An 18276-nucleotide genomic window follows, 5' to 3' on the forward strand; every position below is an offset into this window, starting at 1 on the left:
CCAGGCTGGAATTCTGTAAGTCTGTACTGCTTGCTCATGTCCAGCTTTTTTCCAGTAGGACCCCCCAAGTCCTTGTCTGCAGGACTGCTTGCAGTTAGTTCATCTTCCAGTCTGTACATATGTAAGGGGAATGCCTTGACCAAGGTGCAGCACCTTGCACTTGTTAAATCTCATTAGGACCACTTGGATTCACTTTTTTATTTTGTCTGGGTTCCTCTGGATTGTGTCCCTTCCTTCTGTTCTATCAACTGTTCAACTTGGTGTCATCAGCAAACTTACTGAGGATGCTCTCTATGTCACTGATAAAAATGTTAAAGAACACCAGCCCCAGGATATACCCCTGGAGGACACTGCTCAGATTGATCCTTACCTAGACATTGACTAAGGTCCTCTGGCTGCAACCATTCAACGAATCCTTTATGTTCAAAATAATCCACAATTCAAATCCATATCTCTCCAATTTAGAGATATGGATGTGGTATAGGTCTATGTCAAAGGTCTTGCAGAAGACCAGGTAGATGACATCAATCAATCACTCTATTGTAGAAGGCCACCAGACTGACCAGGCACAATATGTCTTCAATATACTGGGTGAGGAGCTCATTGCACAACTTTTGTCATGTGAAACAAATGAGTTAGGAGAAGGGTCAATTTAAATGTCCTAACTTACTCTTGTGGGAAAGCAGAACCACAAGATATATTGGAGACTTCAAAAACTTGTCTTTTTAAGAGTTAGCAGTTCCCATGCTAAGGCACTTAAGCTGAAACAACAGCCTTTCACATTACAGATGAGCTGCAGTCTATCCCAATACTTATTTAAATTCAGTGAGTATTTCTGTTTCCAACACCAGCACACACTAGGCACCTAGTGTTGGATTTTGGATATTCCTCTGATGCAGCTTAGTTTTCTCTGTGCTGATCAACTCACAGCCTGCCAGCTGCCAGAGCTCTCTCCAGATGACCCAAACACTTCTTTACCATGCAGAGGTAGTGCTTGATCGAGTTATTTATGCACATAATCATTTTATCAAAACAATTAATCAGAAGTATATTATTGAATTTAAATTACATGAACTGCATTGCAATTCACCTCTAGACCTAATCTGAATCAGTCTTTTTTTATATATAGCATGCTAACCTGAAGGTTAATAAAGTGAAGGAGCATCATTCAGAAGGAATTTGCTATTGCATTTATTTCAGACCAAGGATCTTAAATACAAAATGCTTGTGGAATTCATTGTTTAGCCACAGTTCTATTCCTTCTTTCACTATCCATAGGATTTTTTTCCAAAGGCAAATATTTATGCCTAAAACAACTTATAACATAAGACATGTTAGACAAAACCTTTTTGAGCTTACAGTGCATAGTAAATTTACCTCACATAAATCATGCCTTCCTTCAAATAGAACTGCCACATCATCCTAACCTGGTCCTGTCCAGCAGGAGCTCCCCAAGCTCCTTATTGCATTCAGTGTGGATTAAATGCTCTCCTGGCACTGCTTGTTCTCCTTTCTGAGAAAGTAAAGAGCTCACTTTTTCACTGCTACCTATTCTGTGTGCCTTAGCTTTGTCTGTGCACATTGTCAGCACACCCACCTGTCTTCAGCCTTTGCCAGCTCTCCAGTCTCAATCAGCACAGTCCAACAAGCCTTGCTCAAGCCACGCAGTTTCTGCCAAATCCCAGCTCACTCTTCTTGCCTATTTTTTTTATCACAGTCATAACTGAATCACCCTGCAGTTGGAAGGAACTGCCTCTGTGGAGCAATCTACTACAAACAGGTCTAGAACAATTGGTTTCTCAGCACATACCTTTTTTCTTTTTCTCTCAAACAATGAGGATGAATCACTTTGGAATATCCAGTGAGATTTGCCTTTTTTACCTTAATGAGTTTGGCAAGATAAAGCTAGCAGTGTCCTTCAGTGAGTGTTAATTTTTGAACATTTTACTGCATTTTTATACTTTTTAACAAATATTGCAGGTAGAACATGTTGCTTCTGAGCCTTCAGTGAAACCCAGCAGTTCTCTTGATTGGCTTTAGTATTTATATTAACAAGACAAAAATAATCAGGAAAAAAAAAAACTTGAGAGAGCAAAAGCCTGAAAAATCTGAAATAAGATTTTTTTGTTACTTTTTCCTTGAGAATTTGGTGCAGCAAAGCTGAGTAAGAATAAACTCAGTTGCAACTGAACTCAGGGAAATTTTTTCACCTTTTTTTCAACAATATATTCTGGGAGCTTGCAATGACCACAGAAAACAAAGTTCAATTTAAATCCTAGTTTATTAATCAATGATGGATTAAAAACGCAAGCCCCACTGTGAACTGTGTTTTCATGTTGCTTATTTCTTTGCCTTGGCCCTGTGTAATACCATCAGTTGTATAAAGACAACTACCCGGGAAAGGAGGGCAGCATGTAGATACTAATCTGAATTTTGAAACTTCTGTTTTGCGAGGTGATTTTTTGGTCAGATTAGTTCCTTGATTTTCTCCATAGGTTGTCCGTGCAAGGGGTTGTGCTGGCAACACTAATGGCGTGGATGGAAGGGGATTCTGGGATGCACAGGTGGGGAAGAACATAGAAATGGGAAGTAGCTAAGTGAAATGCAGAATCTTATCACTGCAGAGTATAGTCCTTTGCTTTCAGGCAGGAAATATCACATCAAACTACTACACAATTTCTGCCATAACAAGTGCTCAGATTTTGAAATTGAGTTTGTAGGATCTGTAGACTTTTGTTCTTCCTCGACTCAAACGTTGTAAGAAAATGATTAATTTTTCACCACACCAGCATTCTTCTCTCACAGTGTCTTTTAAATTTAGGTGCATTACTTGTAGATTTACTATGCTGTGGTATAACATCAGTGCTGGCAAAAATACAAAAATAATGCCATCTGTTCTTGTGTCGGGTACAGGTGTTGATTCGTTTAACTGAGCAACCAACATTAATTGCTTTCAGCAAATATAGGCAGGGTTTCCTCAATGCTCACATCACTGGATTGGCAATCACAGCCATCTTATGGGTACTCAACAATCGTTCAGAAATGTGAAGTGACTGATAGTCACAAATTAAACATTTATCTCTCAACTTTTTTTTTTTTTTAAATTTCGAACACTATACTTCACAACCAGCATGCTTCTGGCAACTGAAATTCAGCCTGAAGGCTTTGTGATCATGAGAAAATAATTTCTACAAATTACACATGGGAACAAAATGTTTTACATTTATTCTATTTCTATTTATGGAGCTATAATTTAGATTTTCTGTCCCTCTTTTCTGCTAGAGATTTAAAGAAGTCCATTCCTGTATCAGCAAAGGTTAAAGCATAAAGATTGTGATGGAAGAATCAATTGTTAAACATTGAAAGAAAATTCTGTGAATTCAAGAGCCAGCCACGTTTAAACTCAATGGCAAGGCCCTGTGTTTTTTTGTATCGTGCCAGTTGAAAATTAATGAGAGATAATGATGCATTACATGCCAAACTATTATTACACTCAGTATAATACCCATTGTGATGTTTATTTTATATTACATTCAGACTGTTGCTACACTTTTGACCCAAGCAGCTAGACAAAAGCCTGGACTATTGCCAGTTGTTCTAATTAGGAAGAACAGTGCTGATGCCCTTTTAACAACTCCACATATGTTATTCAACAGCAGCTCTGTGTTTCTCTTGTTACATTAACCCCTATTTTCCTGAACATTGGCAGGACTCAAACAGAATGTTTATGTTCATTATCTTATGCTCTGTCAGACATACCTACTTATAAAGCTCATTCTCTTGAATATTTTCAGGGCTAAATCCTGGTCTTCGCAGAAGTCTTTGGCTTTACTCAGGATTGTCAAGATTTATACCCAGAAACTGAAGGTGCATTTGGCTTCTGTCTGGCACCTCCTGCCTCTGCAGTGCCCTGGCACAGCACCTCTGCCTGGCATATGCAATCCCTGGAGCAGGAAATACCACAGTACTGTGCTACAGCTGCGATGAGTTCACAAATACAGTCAGAGGGCAAATATCCCACTGCTAAAATCTCAAGTGCAGTAGCTTACTTCTACAGACCCAGCTGACCTCTAAGCTGTAGGGCGCAGAGCATTGCTCACTTGGAAAGGATGAACATTGTGTTACATGTACCATGGTCACTGAACTGTGAACTGCAGGAGATTCTTGATAAGTGCAGGGAAGATCCTTAAAAAAGGCACACAAGTGATCTCCGCAACGTGGTGATCTTATGTGATTGAGATTTCAATTCTAGCAGCAGAGAGAAAAATAAATAATACAGGAAAAGTTGTAATAGTGAAACAGAGAAAATGTTCTTCCAAAAAAACCCTGAAATTAACCTATGCAAATAGCTACAAACCGGCTTTGGAATATCTCTACTTCTATTTGTGTCTCAATTAAATAAGATTGAGTATAAGCAGCTGTTCTGCAGAAAGGAAATAGCTTGTAACAGTTACTGGCAAATCTGCAGTGGGAAAAAATTTCTAAATTAGGATTTGCATTAAAATTTTTTAAGGAAGAACAAGGGCATTGATGGGCTCACAGTGCTGCCTTGCAAAGTGGAGGACTTCCACTCCAGTGTGTATTCAGAACCAGGCAGTAATGCCCAGTTTGGGCTCATTGCAGCCTCCCCACCAAGGCCATCTCTGTGCCACATGCTGGGGTGGGTGTCTGCTGCCTTATCCACTGTGGGTTTCAGGCTGTGCACTAAACACCTGGGTCTGCTGTGATGGAGTTTCTGCAGCTCAGACCTCCTGTTCTGCCAGGGGCACAACAAATCACTGCTGCAGAGCTCAAAAGCATCCCCTGGGGACTTTGTTGGTGGTGGTGGAGACAGTCAGCAGAGGCTGCATATTCTCATTCCAAATATCTCCTGCAGCACAAAGCCAGGTGTGGTTCTGTAATTTCCTCCAGTCATCTGAATGTAAGCATAGTCAGGCATGCCAAGAATCTTGAACCCAGCTTCCCATTGAAGTTTGCAAATAAATACTGTAGTCAACAACTGTCATTTGCTTTTAGATCCCGTTTGAAGTTTTCCTTGAAGTAAGGAACAGACAAGGAAGGATCACCTCCATCCTATGAGCAGAAATACAGTTCAGTGTGTAACGCTGAAGTAAAAGAAGAATTGTCTGACTTCCATCAAATGACATTTTAATTATTTAGTCTGTTTAATCTATTATTGAAAAACTCTTATAATGCAGCTCTACAAAGCCTTCCTATACAAAGCTAATTTTTTATCTGCCTTTGTATCAAAGGTTTCCAATATCCTTAATTAATTGTAGCTAGGGTATACGTCCTATAAAATTAACAATATATGAAACTTCAATATTTCATTTGATCTTAATAAGAATGTTCCACTGGAGTCAGTGAGTTTTTCAAAATGGATTAAGCTACTAAATATATATATATATTTACTGTATATATATATATACTGATTTATTTTTAAAAACAGATCACTATTCTCAGATTTCTTTATCATTTTCTACAATTAGAATATTAGGATGTGAATGTGAAATTTTGTTTAAAAAAAAAGAAAAACAATTCTCCCAAACACATTTCTCATGGAAAAAAAGAAAAGCAAAAAACCCGCCACCTCTGCCATGGACCCACAATAATTACTGACTGCACACCTACAAGTTCTTTAAGGATTTGGAGTGCTGTAACCCTGACAAGATTACTGGAAAAGGGGGAGATCCTTTAAACTCCAGAGAGCATGTATTCTCATTCAGTCAAGGTCACTTATTAATCAAATGAATGTCATTTCATAAACATTCCTGAACAACTGTGCTCTATTATCTAAATGGGAAGGAGAGGTGTTAATGGGTGTCTAAGGGATGAATTCAATTTAGCTCGGAGGCACTCAGCTGTTAGAACAGTTGTGAACATTTCTGGCTGCTAATGTATGCTGATTAGTATTAATACCATACAACATCTGAAATGTGGCTGGCATGACATTTCTAAACCAATGAATGGTGATTACAGCTCTGTTTTCTTTATTCTATTCTGGCTGTGTAGACTGTGAGATCTGCAGCATACATAGGACTCAGTTTGAAGATTTGTACCCACAGGCATCTTCCCTTCCCTGTGATCCTGTTCAATAAGCACAGTAGACAACATTTGACCTGTTAATCACGGGCAGCAAGGAGTCCTATACAGTACACTGAGAGAAGAAGAATGACTTGCAGTAAAAAATTAGAAATGTAAAGATATCACAGTATGTGTTGATGCAGACAAGTTGAAATTGAGTTTTCAAGTGCTTAATTACACAAAAAAATTGCCTTCAAGTCTTTTCTTTGTGACTGTTTTTCTTTTTCCTAACGCAATGTGAATATGATAAAAGAAAGTTTAGTGACAGAGTAGAAACAACATACATTAAAATATCAAGAAAACAAAGACAAAGCAAATGCTGTGTTCCCTGTACAGATGAGTACCTTGTCTTCTCTTCCACTTCAGTCAGAGGATGTTCGGACATTGCACCATCCTGGAACACCTGAAATGCTGTAACAAAGGAAGTTCTGCAAAGAGAGTTTAACTGGAGCAGCCTGTCCTAGAAAAAGTAATCACTTCTAAAAAGCCTCTTCAGAAGAAGAGAGAGTGAAATCAATTCCCAGGAAACTCTCAGCTTTGATTCGGAAGTAGACAGTGATTTCTGAGAGAACAAGCAAGAAGTCACAACTTGAGGAGGGGAAAAAGAAAATATTAAGTAGTAATCAAAACAGACAAAGCCCTTTATGAAAATCACGTAAGTGCAGCAGGAAAAAAAACTGGATAGGACTTCAATATCCTATCAAGAAGGCAGGATCCCGAGAGAAGAAAGAATTTCAAGTCTGTATCCAACCATTCTAATGCAAACTTTTTAAGTCTTAGCAATAGACAAGGAAATACATAGACTGATAAAAATTACGTCTGGTTTCACTTTCTTACAGAAGATCTTCAAGTGTGAAAATAAAGAAGTGTATTCACTTCACATGCAAAAGGAAACATTTTCCAAAAACTACAAAATCCTTCAGGAGAGTTGCTTTTACATTTTACACTGAATTTCAAATCTGTATTTTAGATTAATTTGAAATGAACTCATTAAACTTTGCTCTAAAAGAGAACAGATTGAAACAAAAATTGGACTATCTGTCATATTCCAAACAGAAATCCAAGTTTTGTCCTAGGTATTGAGTCAGCCAAGTCAAGTGGAAAACATGCCTGAAAGTCTCAAAAATAAATTGCTGAACATCAGCTCCAAAAACATTCATCTCTAGACCACTTATAAATGAGAAAAAGATTTTCATGATACTAGAAGCCAGTAAGAAATATTCGGGATAGTATGATCCATTGGCTATCTTGGATATGTTACGCTTTTCATCCTGTTTATTTGCAATTTAAAGGGAAGAATGATAAATTTACAGAGAAAAAATAATGTGTGAAAGGCAAAAAAGGAAAACCTTACATCTAGAAAACTGTGTAAAAAACAAGATTGCTGTGTTGGAAATCATCTCTCACACTTTATAGAACAGCTCTAGGAATAAGTGTTGAGTTTTTATGGAGACATTGTCTTCTTTTTTTTTAAGTAATGGAAAATCTATAAGTATAATTTTTCTCAGGTCTAGTTAGCCTTCATACTCATTCCCTGGAATCCTACCTCAAAGAAAAATAATGTCTTCACATATTATTCTTATTTTTTCAAAATTAATCTTGCAATTCTGTATATGTAGTCAAAAGGATGTACTGATGGGCTTGGTACTTATGCAAAGCCATGGGGGTAACCAAGGATAAAGCGTGTGGATTTCATTTGCAAATAATTATAGCCAGTGCTTATTTTTACTTCATATAATCCAGATGAAAGGGATGATTAACAGATATCACTAATTATTTAAATCACAGAACAATTAACAGGTTACAGATTTATGGCAATGGCAAGGTGTAAATAGTTCGGCTTTATTTCTTCTTCCAACTTGTTGCATTGCCTCCTATGCTACTGACCTAAAACCAGGCCAGGACCAAATGACTGCACGCACACACCAATATGATGAACAGCAAAATGGCGTTTATTACACGTGAACTCTAGCTTATACAACCTATGTGCTTTGTCTACGCCCCTAAGGGCACGTGCCACACATCAATCATAGAGCAGGGAGAGGGCCTATCGCGTCACATCCCGTGGGGGGGTCTCGCAGTTGCTGACAACATCTCCCCCTCTCCAAGCTCAAGAAAGTCTACTACAACTCGAGAGGATCCTAACCGCGTACACCCCGAAATCCCCGCATTGCGCCTATCCATGCCATTGTCCTCTCGGTTAAGCCTTGCCCCGTTACGTCGCGATTCGCAGAATAATCCTACCCTAATAACCCTATAACCTATCAACCTAATGACAACCTATTAACTTAATAATCCTCTGAGTAGAGCCCATTAGGAGAAACTCCTAATATCCAACCTAAACCTCTTCTGGTATAACTTCTGGCCATTTCCTCGGGTCCTTCACATGGGCGATATAGTGCCCTGAGTATGCACTCACACCTTGGTGTATGAGAACAGCACTCAGTTCGTATACATAAACACCATTTTTTTGTTCCATAAAAGGCTCCATGTCGAGCAGCTCAGAGAAGCCAATGTAGGTGTTCAGCTTTTTCTTATGGCGAGTTTGTCTGTCAAACATGAAACGCATCAGCTGCAGGTTGAGTGTGCATGGAAGACTTAGCAGCCTGATCTTCCTTGTGGCATTCTGCTTACTCTGACAAGTTTCGCAAAAATAACGGTTGTCCCCTTCTAATTTTTCTTCCTTGAGAAACTCTGTTATGCAGTCTGTCAGCTGCTTGTGCCCTTGGATGTTTAACTCCAGCTCATAAAACTTAGACACGAGTTTGGATTCCCTGCCACACTGGTTGCAGACCGTGACATAGACGTACTCCCCACAAAACTGTTTCTGAACAATGTTTCGAACGCCTGGATTTTCTTGTTTGGATAAAGTATCTTCCAGCAGTGACATGAACAGCTTGGAAAATTCCTGGGCATCCTGCTGCTGGCCTGTATCCAAGCCCAGCGCTTTGACAAACCCAGAGGGATCGATGTATCGCCTTCTGCTGTTCTGCAGCAAGGCAAACAAGTACTGAAGATGCTCACAAATGGTCTGAGGCTCTTTGGGGATGCTCTCTCTGACTGTGTGCTCATTGCTGGAACACAAGTAGAGGGCTTGCCGGAGCTCCAGATTAAGAAACCACATCTGCAAGAAAGTGTTCACGTAGCACATGGCGCCGAGGTTCGTTAAGCCCACAAATGCATTCTTCTTGCGGCGCTCGCAGTTGGGATCATCGATGTTGTGGAAGCTGTTCTCGTCAATCTCGCCCAGCCAGACGTGCTCCCCGATGCCCACCAGGCAGTTGGGGTTCCCCCGGCAGTTCCTCCTGCAGGACCAGCACCAGGACCATCCGTCACCCATGGGAGGGACAGAGCCCCTCGTTTGGGAACTCGGGGGGGAAGGTAGGGACAGCAAGGGGGACTGGCAGCGTCCCACACCTCCCCAAAACACAGGGCTGTGAGAGAACTGGGGAAGCCCACAGAGGGAGGATGGAAAGCGAGCCCCAGGGGCATGCTGAGAGCCGGAGGGAGCAAAATGGGGGGACGGGGGACAGGGAGTGGTGCGGGCCCCAAAGAGCCCAGGCCGCATATCCGGGGACAGACAGGGAGAGGGACCCCCAAGCTCCAGGGATAACGTGGGAAAGCGCTCCGGGGAGCGCGGGGGGCAACGGAGGGAGCTGGGGGAGAACCACAGCCCTGAAGGTCCAGGAGCGGAGGAGAGCCGCTGCCACACAGCCCCGGGGGGAGGCGGAGAGCGGGGACCGCGGAAGGAGGCGGGGGAAGGAAGCGAGGCCCGGACCGGGAGTCTCGCAGTTGGTGACAACACCAACTCATACAGAAAGCCATTCCTTTACTATCTCTGTCTTTATAGTGAAGTTACTGAAGCCACTGTCCAAAAGCTCCACATCTTTCCTGCACTGGGGCCTCAGACTTGAACACAGTACTCCAGCTGGGGCCTCACAAGGGCAGAACAGAGGGGGACAATCACATCCCTGTCCCTGCTGGCCACCCCTCTTCTGATGGAACCCAGGATACCATTGGCCTTCCTCATGTGAAGGTTTTCATCAACCAGAACCCCTAAATCCTTCTCAGTATGGCTATGTTCAAGGAGTTCTTCTCCCAGTTTTTATGAATACTCAGGATTACCTTAATCCAAGGGCAACATCTTGCATTCCTTTGTTGAACCTCATAATGTACAAAAGGGTCCACCTTTCGAACTTATCAAGGGTCGTCTGGATGGCATCCCTTCCTTCTGCTGTATCAACCACAGCACTCAGTTTGGTGTCATCAGCAAATGTGCTGAGGGTGCATGCAGTCCCATCATCTGTGTAATTGATAAATATGTTAAAGAATACCAGACCCAAGATGGACCCCTGTGGGACACTGCTCACTACCAGCCTCCACCTGAACACGGAGCCATTGACAACTACCCTCTGACAGCAACCTTCCAACTAATTTCTTATCCACCACATAATCCACCCTTCAAATTCATATCTCTCCAATTTAGAGATAAGGATGCAGTGAGAGCCTTGCAGAAGTCCAAGTAGATGACATCAGTTACCTTCTCTTTGTCCACTGATGCCATCACTCCATCACAGAAGGTCATCTGGTTGGTCAGACACAATTTCCTTTTGCGAAGCCATGCTGGCTGTCTCAGATCACCCACGTCCAAATACAAACGTAGTAGTTAGTGTGTAATGACCAAGACAAACCAGACTGGAGAGGAACTTTCCTAAAACCTGGTGGATGTGGACATCTGGATGTTATCACCTTCATTGTGCTTAAAAGATTTCATATAAAATAAATCAACATTTTCTAAGTTTTGGCCTTAAGTGCACATCACTGAAAAAAGTTTGTCCAATTAGTCTATGTTGAGAAACAGAATTTCAGTATGTTTTGCAAATATGCGAGGAAAAAAAAGCAATCTAAACTTGCCATAAGTCTCAAGCTGGTATCTCTTAGTGCTGCTAAGTTTGTAAGTAGCTTACAATTGGCCTGCTATGCACTAAAGCAGCACAGCAGTGTTGAAACTGTGCCTAATTAGCCTCCTGCTAAACCTGAAATGTCAGGAAGGAATTTCACTGAACCTTAAAGGCTTTTCAATTTGATAGATATGGATCTATGGTACTTGTTTTTCTAGAATTCAAGTTGATTGTACTAAAAAAATGACCATATATATATATATATATATATATATATATATATATATATATATATATATAAATTTAGAAGCCAGGATTCTGCAAAGACAGAATTCTAATTTTGTCTGTTTTCAACCCAGGATAGATAGAATCTAATCAAAAGTGAAACTACCCTGATCAAGAGCTTTTGAAGTGAGGTTTGTTAGTAAGAAATTGTTTTTTGCTAATGAACTTTCTTCTCTTGTGCAGGAAACACATACATGTAACAAAGAAAATCAACCGTTTGTGGTAGTCTCAGTCTGACCATTTTATTCATCTGATTTAATTCTTGATCCTCAAAAATTGTATCTGAATATCATGCAAAAATGTCATTAACACTTTTGAGGTAGCTTAGTAGCACTCGATGAGAGCAGAAAGAAAAGATCAGAAATGGAAATGCCCTTCATGAATCTCTGCTTAAATGGGCAAATATTAGTTGCCACACATTAATCTTGCACAGATGCATTAGAAAACAGGGAATATGAATTTCAATATTTTAATTACTAGTGGTGAAATTTACATTGCTACATGCAAAGTAATTGGCTGTGTTTTTGGTTTTTTGGTTTTTGTTTTAATAACATTATTATATGCTTTTTTTAATGGAGTCCAGGAACTCTGTGAACAGGCAGAAGATCATATTTATTGTTCCCAGTTTAGTCTTTTACTATTTATGAATTATCTTGTCCATGTTCTAACCAATCAGTCCTGGGAGGCTCAAGTTTAACACAATATCATCCTCTCTGGATAGTTTTGACTGCAGGAATAAGATTTCAGAAAGTTGATTAAAAAAAAAAAAATAATGGAATCTAGGAACATTTTGCCAGAAGAAAACTTCATTTTCCCCCTCAAAACTTACTAGCACAAACAGTATTTTATTTAATTTCCAAAAACTGCCTGTTGTGTAAGTGAATGAGCCAAAGGTCAAGGTTATGGATGAAAAGAGTCAAAGGAACCAGTGGAATTGCACACCACTCTCCTGACCCTCCTTTCAGGTGTCACTACTTCCAAACTAAAATATAACAGAGGACGATGCAGATTTAGTCTAGGAGAAGCAAGAACATCTTTCCATCTCTGCTGCCTATAACAACATACCTGTCTGGACTTTGTTTCCTTTCCTAGCCTTGCTTTATCTGTTGCCACTAGTGAAGAACACCAGAGTTAGCTCCGATTGGTGCCAGCTCAATTAAGTAGAGTTTACTTTCCCAGTTTTCACTGTATAAGAAAGTGAAAAAAGCTATTTCTGAGGCATCTATCTGCCCAATTTTTGTTTGAAGGGCTTTACTGCTATTGGGCTGGACTGAATGGAACCTCAAGCCTGTATGCATGGTAATCAGATCTCCCAGAGTTGGCGCAGTGACATCAGACATGAATCTGACTGTAATCCAGCTTTGGTCTTGCTGTGATATCCAGGTAATGTGCTTAAGATAAAAAGTAGTAGGAATGAGCTATTCCAAATTCACTGGCATCTCAAAATAGATGGTTGTTGTTTCTAAGGTCTTCAAATTCTTGCTAAAAATATCAATTCTTTGTTAAGGACTACACAGTCTACTTCATTCTGCTACTTCAATTCCAGGTAATCTCCCCTTGCTTCATTGCCCCTCAAATAAAAATAAGGAGCTTCTTGCTTTTGAAATCTGAATTAGTTTGCAATCTAAAACCTGAAATCTACTGAGTTTTCCCACTAGAAAACTTTGTACCAGAGCCTTCCTGGACCTGAGTAGTACAATTTAAGGAGCAAAACACTTAACAAAGTATAGCTTTGTTCTGCAATGTAAGAACAAGAATTGTCAGTTCCTCTGATCTTCCGAAGTCAAAAGGAGAGTCCCCTATTATTTCAGATGACTTTTAATAAGAGTTTATGTAAATTTGAATTTTGAAACTGTGTATTTGAGACTTAACCTCAGTTACTTCCATACTTTGGGCAAAAGCAGACTGGAGTTTTTTTCTTCAGCTTTACAAGAGAAAACTTAGGCCACATTATCTTTTGCACAGTCAGAAGCGAAGCAGAAGCTCCAACAGTATAAGCTTCACATCTGAGATTTAGACATTTCAGGAGATAGTTTGCAGTTCTGCATGCTCAGCTGTCCTGGGGCTAGGTGCTATCAGGAGGTGAGGGCCTTAACTGAAAGAAGTGATTCAGTTTTTGGAAATTGCCATAAGAAATTAATAATACTCCACTTACCCTTAAAAGCCTATCATTATATTAAACTCTAAACACAATTGCAAGAGTTGCTGTAAGTGACCCTTGGTACCTTTTATCTGGTTTCAAAATATTAGGATATTTAAACTGGGTGAGATGAGTACTGATGTCAGAGTGCCATTGTCAGCTGGATCAACAGTCTGACCAAGTGAGACAGTTCTTTTAGTGATGGAAAATGGTTGCCTAGGATAGAGGGCAGACAAAATTGAAGGGCAGTTTGTAAATGTATTGCTATCCAATTTTAGTCATTGAAGGAAAAACAAGGATAAAGTGTCCTTGCAAAAGAAAATTTGGGAAGAACAAAGGAAGGATACTTTATCTCCTGTAAAAGGAGATAAAGAAAAAGCCGAGAGGAAGAGTTTCAGTCACAAGGATCTGGTTAAACAAACTTATCTTTGAGTATTATGGCAGGAGAAGCTAGGTTAGCACTTGCATATACATTTTGTTTGCTGGGCAGAACAAAGAGTGTTGGACTTAACAGGATACAAAGACAGTTCCAGTTGGGTAAAACAACAAACTCTGAACCCAGATTACAAAATACATATAAACAATGGAAATGAGAGGGAGTAGTACTGGGCGGTGGCTGATAGGCGAATCAAGAAGAGTGGGAACCCCAAGAACCTTAGCTAATGGGGGGAAGTGCTCTCTAGTGATGGAGTACAGGGGATAAAAGAGGAGTTGTGTACCACAGTACTCTGAGAGACCCCACAGTGGACTCTCCCTTTATTTGAATAAAGAAAACTGAAGACTTTCCTCTGTCTCTTTCAGGCGTAAAGATGACTAAGCAAGCTTTTTGGGGCAGAAATTTTCCTAATACTTATCCTCTTCCTATTGGAAATGTTACTATTTAATTATTAGCCAATGAAATACTCAATCAGTTAAGAAGGAAAACTTTCTTCACCCATTCAGTATGTCTCTCAGGCTTATGTTTGGATTCTGTTTGCTCAGAGGTTTCTTGGATATTCTTCATTTACTTACTGAAAACATTTTTAGCACTCTGCAAGACAAAGGAAGAGGCTTGTACATCTGCTGAGGGCACAGATCAATGTGAAAGCTTCAGAGTTTTGAAACAAAGTCACTTTATTGATTTGAAGAAGTAATGCAAAATATTATATCCTCAGAAGCATGGCTGCTGAATTGTTGTATAACATGATCAGTGCTTGCATGCAACAAAAGAATCAACAGGCAACAGCACTGCAGTAAGAATACCTGCTTAACAGTAATAAAAGTTTTGCTGTTAAGTTTCTTCAAAACAATTTCTTCGCTTCATTGTCTTTTATGGCAAATTGATTTGAAGCCTATGTTCCTGAATCCTGGCAGGCAATACAGTGCCTACAGATCTTTCTGCTAAACAGAACAAGCATCAAGCTTAACTACTGCACTGTATTAATTTACCATTTATGTGATCTATCTCTATTTTCAATGGTTTATCCTCTGTTACTTAAAACACTCTCATTACTTCAGTGATGTGAGAAATCGTATGTGCCCTTGATCTTTCTCTGTAGTTGAAGTATACCATTGAAACTGTTGCCATTGCTCAGGTCAGAGTTACCTGGTTGACTAAATAAAGTTAAACAACCTTTTGCTTTCGATTACAACTTTTCATTTGCACTTCTAGCACTATTGTCCCACATGTCCAGTTTTAACTGTGTGCTGTACTGAGATCACTACTACCAGCTGTTTTGTGGTTTTTTTTAAAAAGAAGTTATAATCTCAATACATACAAGCGAGTCACAATTATTTCTCATAAAAGACAACACTCAAAAGTGATGAACACCTGACTTTTTCTTCCTGTCTCAGGGACACCTATTTCTTGAGATAAACAGCTAAATTGGAAGAGCATTTATGAAGTAATCTTGAGACATTAAGAATGCAGTAATTTTATGTTTTGCCTTTCACTGTCAGCCAGGTATCAGCTCTACATCCTATAAGACCATGCCAACAAGTTGGCAAAAACAAAACAAAACAAAACACAACCCTCTTATGGGGCACATTGTTCTGGCTGACTGAATCACAATTATAGTTCCCAGTGAGACAAATGGACTTGTCTTTAAAGGTCTTCATTCCCATCTGCTTGATAACATATTTCTTCAATTTGGCAGATTTGTGGTGCTTCCTCTCTCTTTCTGGGTGTTTTTATTCTGTCTTTCAAATCCGAATTCAAGTCTTAGTAAATGTCTCTGTCCTCTAAGTGTTTCACATTAAAAGCAATTTTGATTGCAATTTCTGGGTCATACCTAAAATGAGTGGGAGAGAGAGCTATTCCAGCTGCTATAGATATGAACCAATGGCAAAGAAATGACCTTCCTTCTGTTGCAGAGGCAGGGGATAAACAGTGTTCAGTTACACTGCCTTGATGCTTTTCCTTGATTCCCCTTGAGAGTGAATTGAGAACTACTTTGTGTGAAAAGATGCAATTTCTCTGAAGAGTAGACTGACTATAAAAGTAGCAAAAAAATAGGTGGGAAAAAGTAAAAATGAAAAAAGCAAACAAAAACTTTGAACATTTGCCTTTAACTTCTGGGAATTTTTTTTTAAGTACTTGAAAAAGTCTGAATAGATAAGTTCTCCAGCATGAAGCAACTGTGCTTGGAGCAATAGGAAGCCCCCTGCAACTGCCCAAAACATGGCCTCTAAGCCAATGGAGAAATAAGAGCATGAACAGATCCAGTAGAGCCTGTATGTGCAAGGGATCAACTGCAGGGCCTGCTGGATCCTCTACAGCTCTAGCTGACCACCATACTCCTGTTTTTTCTTCTTATTTACTCCGCTGAGAGGAGCAACAACAAAAAATGGAGATTTCCCTTAGAGGAGAAAAGTACTCCTGTGGAGATCACTACCTGGTGTCAGTTCATTTTGCACTGTTGCACAGCACAGACCGCTAAGCAGAGAAGGGAGTGCAGCCTTCACATTCTGTAACTGATGTGCCAGCCATTCTGGTAAGCACTGCAAATGCCAAATTTTTTATACGAATCCTACATACTTTGTGCTTTTGTTTCTAGTTTTGTTTTGTTTTAAAATTTATTTTCACTTTAAAAAATAATCCAAGTCAAAAAGCAGTGGATCTTAAAAAAAAAAAACACACAGTTTTATTCAAGAGTATTTTTATTTCACTGTCCTTAATGTAGTGGAGGAGAATTAATAGAGCTGCAGGATGAACCACATTGTAAGACTTTTTGTATGTACTAGAGAATCTCTCAGGTTCTGTATGTAGCTCCAACTTCCTAGGTTTCAGTTGTTTTTTATGGGGAGCTTGCATTTACCTGGATGTGCTTTGCATGCTCTGCTGACGTGAGCTCTATCAGAAATGGATGTGTGACTCTCTTGTAACACATCAGCATTTTTAATACTCTATGGCATATACATTTTATGGAAATAATTGTCTGCAATATTTTCTCTAAAGTGCATTCACACCTCGTGGTTTCTGAAAATCGTTCCTATGTACTTCCATCGGCTTAAAATGTTGAATTCTGTGTTTTTTCCTCACTACAAGTGCAAGTACTTCTTTCTGTTAATTTATCAAGCACTTGAGCAATAGAGCTTCCACGTGTTCTGTAAACAGAAAAACCTCCAAATCAGTTTGAAAAATATGCTGCAAACCTGAGCATTAGGAATACTGAGCACATTACAGCTTTGCTTGAAGATCTAGTTGTAGCCACAGCTGAACAGAGCTGAAGTACTACTGTGTTGATTTTTCACTTCTGCACATGATGAAACCAGTTCTAATTCCATTCAAGCTGCTTGTTTTGCTACTGAAGATGTTAGACCACCAAGGCATTCCTTGTAAACTCAAAGCATAGATTACAATTCACACCAGTGTGGAAAGAGATCTCTTTAAGGAAATTACTTCCTTTTAATTTTGTACCAAGGGCTGAATGTCCAGAACACATTTATTACAAAGATTTAATTTAATAATAGCAGATGAAGTGTATATAGGAATTAACTTAGAACCAACTCAGCCAGTCAGCCTGCAAGGAGTCTGTACAATTACTGCCCCACAACGGTGTGATTCTTCTCAGCTCTATTCTGAGAGGTTCAAAAAATTTTTTGACCTTTGAAAGTAATATTCTGCAACATGTCTTTTGATAGGAATAGAAGGCACTTGGGCATCATGTTGGCATTGTAATGTTGTTTAAAATAGGAATCTACTAGGTCTGACGGAATTATTTGAACAATAGATATCTAAGCATCTAATCTGGCAGAACTGCTAAGGGAGTAAAGGCAACACAGAAAAACTTGTCTTATCCTTGCATTTTTAAAGAGCTTTACCTCCTGTTGGTGGGAAGTGCGTATGTATCCAAGTGAAAAATCTAGCAGAAGTTTGTCAAGTGGAGAACACCAAAGTTTATGCATCTGTTCTGACACACAGTCTAAGCGGATGGAGGCAATGCAGTGCATCTGAACAAAACCCATATCCTACTGTACGGCACCAAAAATTCACTGAAACAACAAAAAATACTGCCTAGTTAGCAGTACAGAATGAGGAAGAACATTCTTTCTCATGTCAGGCAAACTCATATCAATGAATGTTCTGATAGGAGGACTCAGTATGATAGCAAACATAAATGATTTATTCAGTAATGATCTAGAGGATTATATTAATTGAACAATAGTTAAATTTGATAATGAGAAAAAACACAGAGATACAGTAAATATAAAATATTCAATGCACACATGGTCTTATTTTTCTCATCCTGTTTTAATCTATTGCCAGATGGAGGTTAAATGTAATCTGCTTGCTGTGATTATTTTTTGTCCTTGCAATCTAATTTTTGTTTACACAACAGTTAATGTAAGCTATAGCAAATATCCGATGTCTGAGAAAAGTCTGTG

At 39.4% G+C, this 18276-nt stretch overlaps 1 protein-coding gene and 1 long non-coding RNA gene across 2 annotated transcripts; both read right to left on the reverse strand.

Moving 5' to 3' along the window:
* Positions 1-2262: 2262 nt before the first annotated feature.
* LOC128089525 (uncharacterized) lies at positions 2263-6816 on the reverse strand. The gene is made up of 2 exons (XR_008210538.1): positions 6064-6816; positions 2263-5073 (listed from the first exon to the last, which is right to left on the reverse strand). It is a non-coding gene; the product is annotated as an uncharacterized LOC128089525 (long non-coding RNA).
* Positions 6817-8015: 1199 nt separating this feature from the next.
* Positions 8016-9667, reverse strand: LOC128089505 (ubiquitin carboxyl-terminal hydrolase 48-like). The gene has a single exon (XM_052701031.1). The coding sequence runs from the start codon at positions 9650-9652 to the stop codon at positions 8423-8425; it is 1230 nt and encodes a 409-aa protein (XP_052556991.1). The 5' UTR covers positions 9653-9667; the 3' UTR covers positions 8016-8422.
* Between the last annotated feature and the right edge of the window lie 8609 nt (positions 9668-18276).

This window comes from Tympanuchus pallidicinctus, unplaced genomic scaffold (assembly GCF_026119805.1).
Source record: "Tympanuchus pallidicinctus isolate F22 unplaced genomic scaffold, pur_lepc_1.0 scaffold4, whole genome shotgun sequence".
NCBI classification, from domain to species: domain Eukaryota; kingdom Metazoa; phylum Chordata; class Aves; order Galliformes; family Phasianidae; genus Tympanuchus; species Tympanuchus pallidicinctus.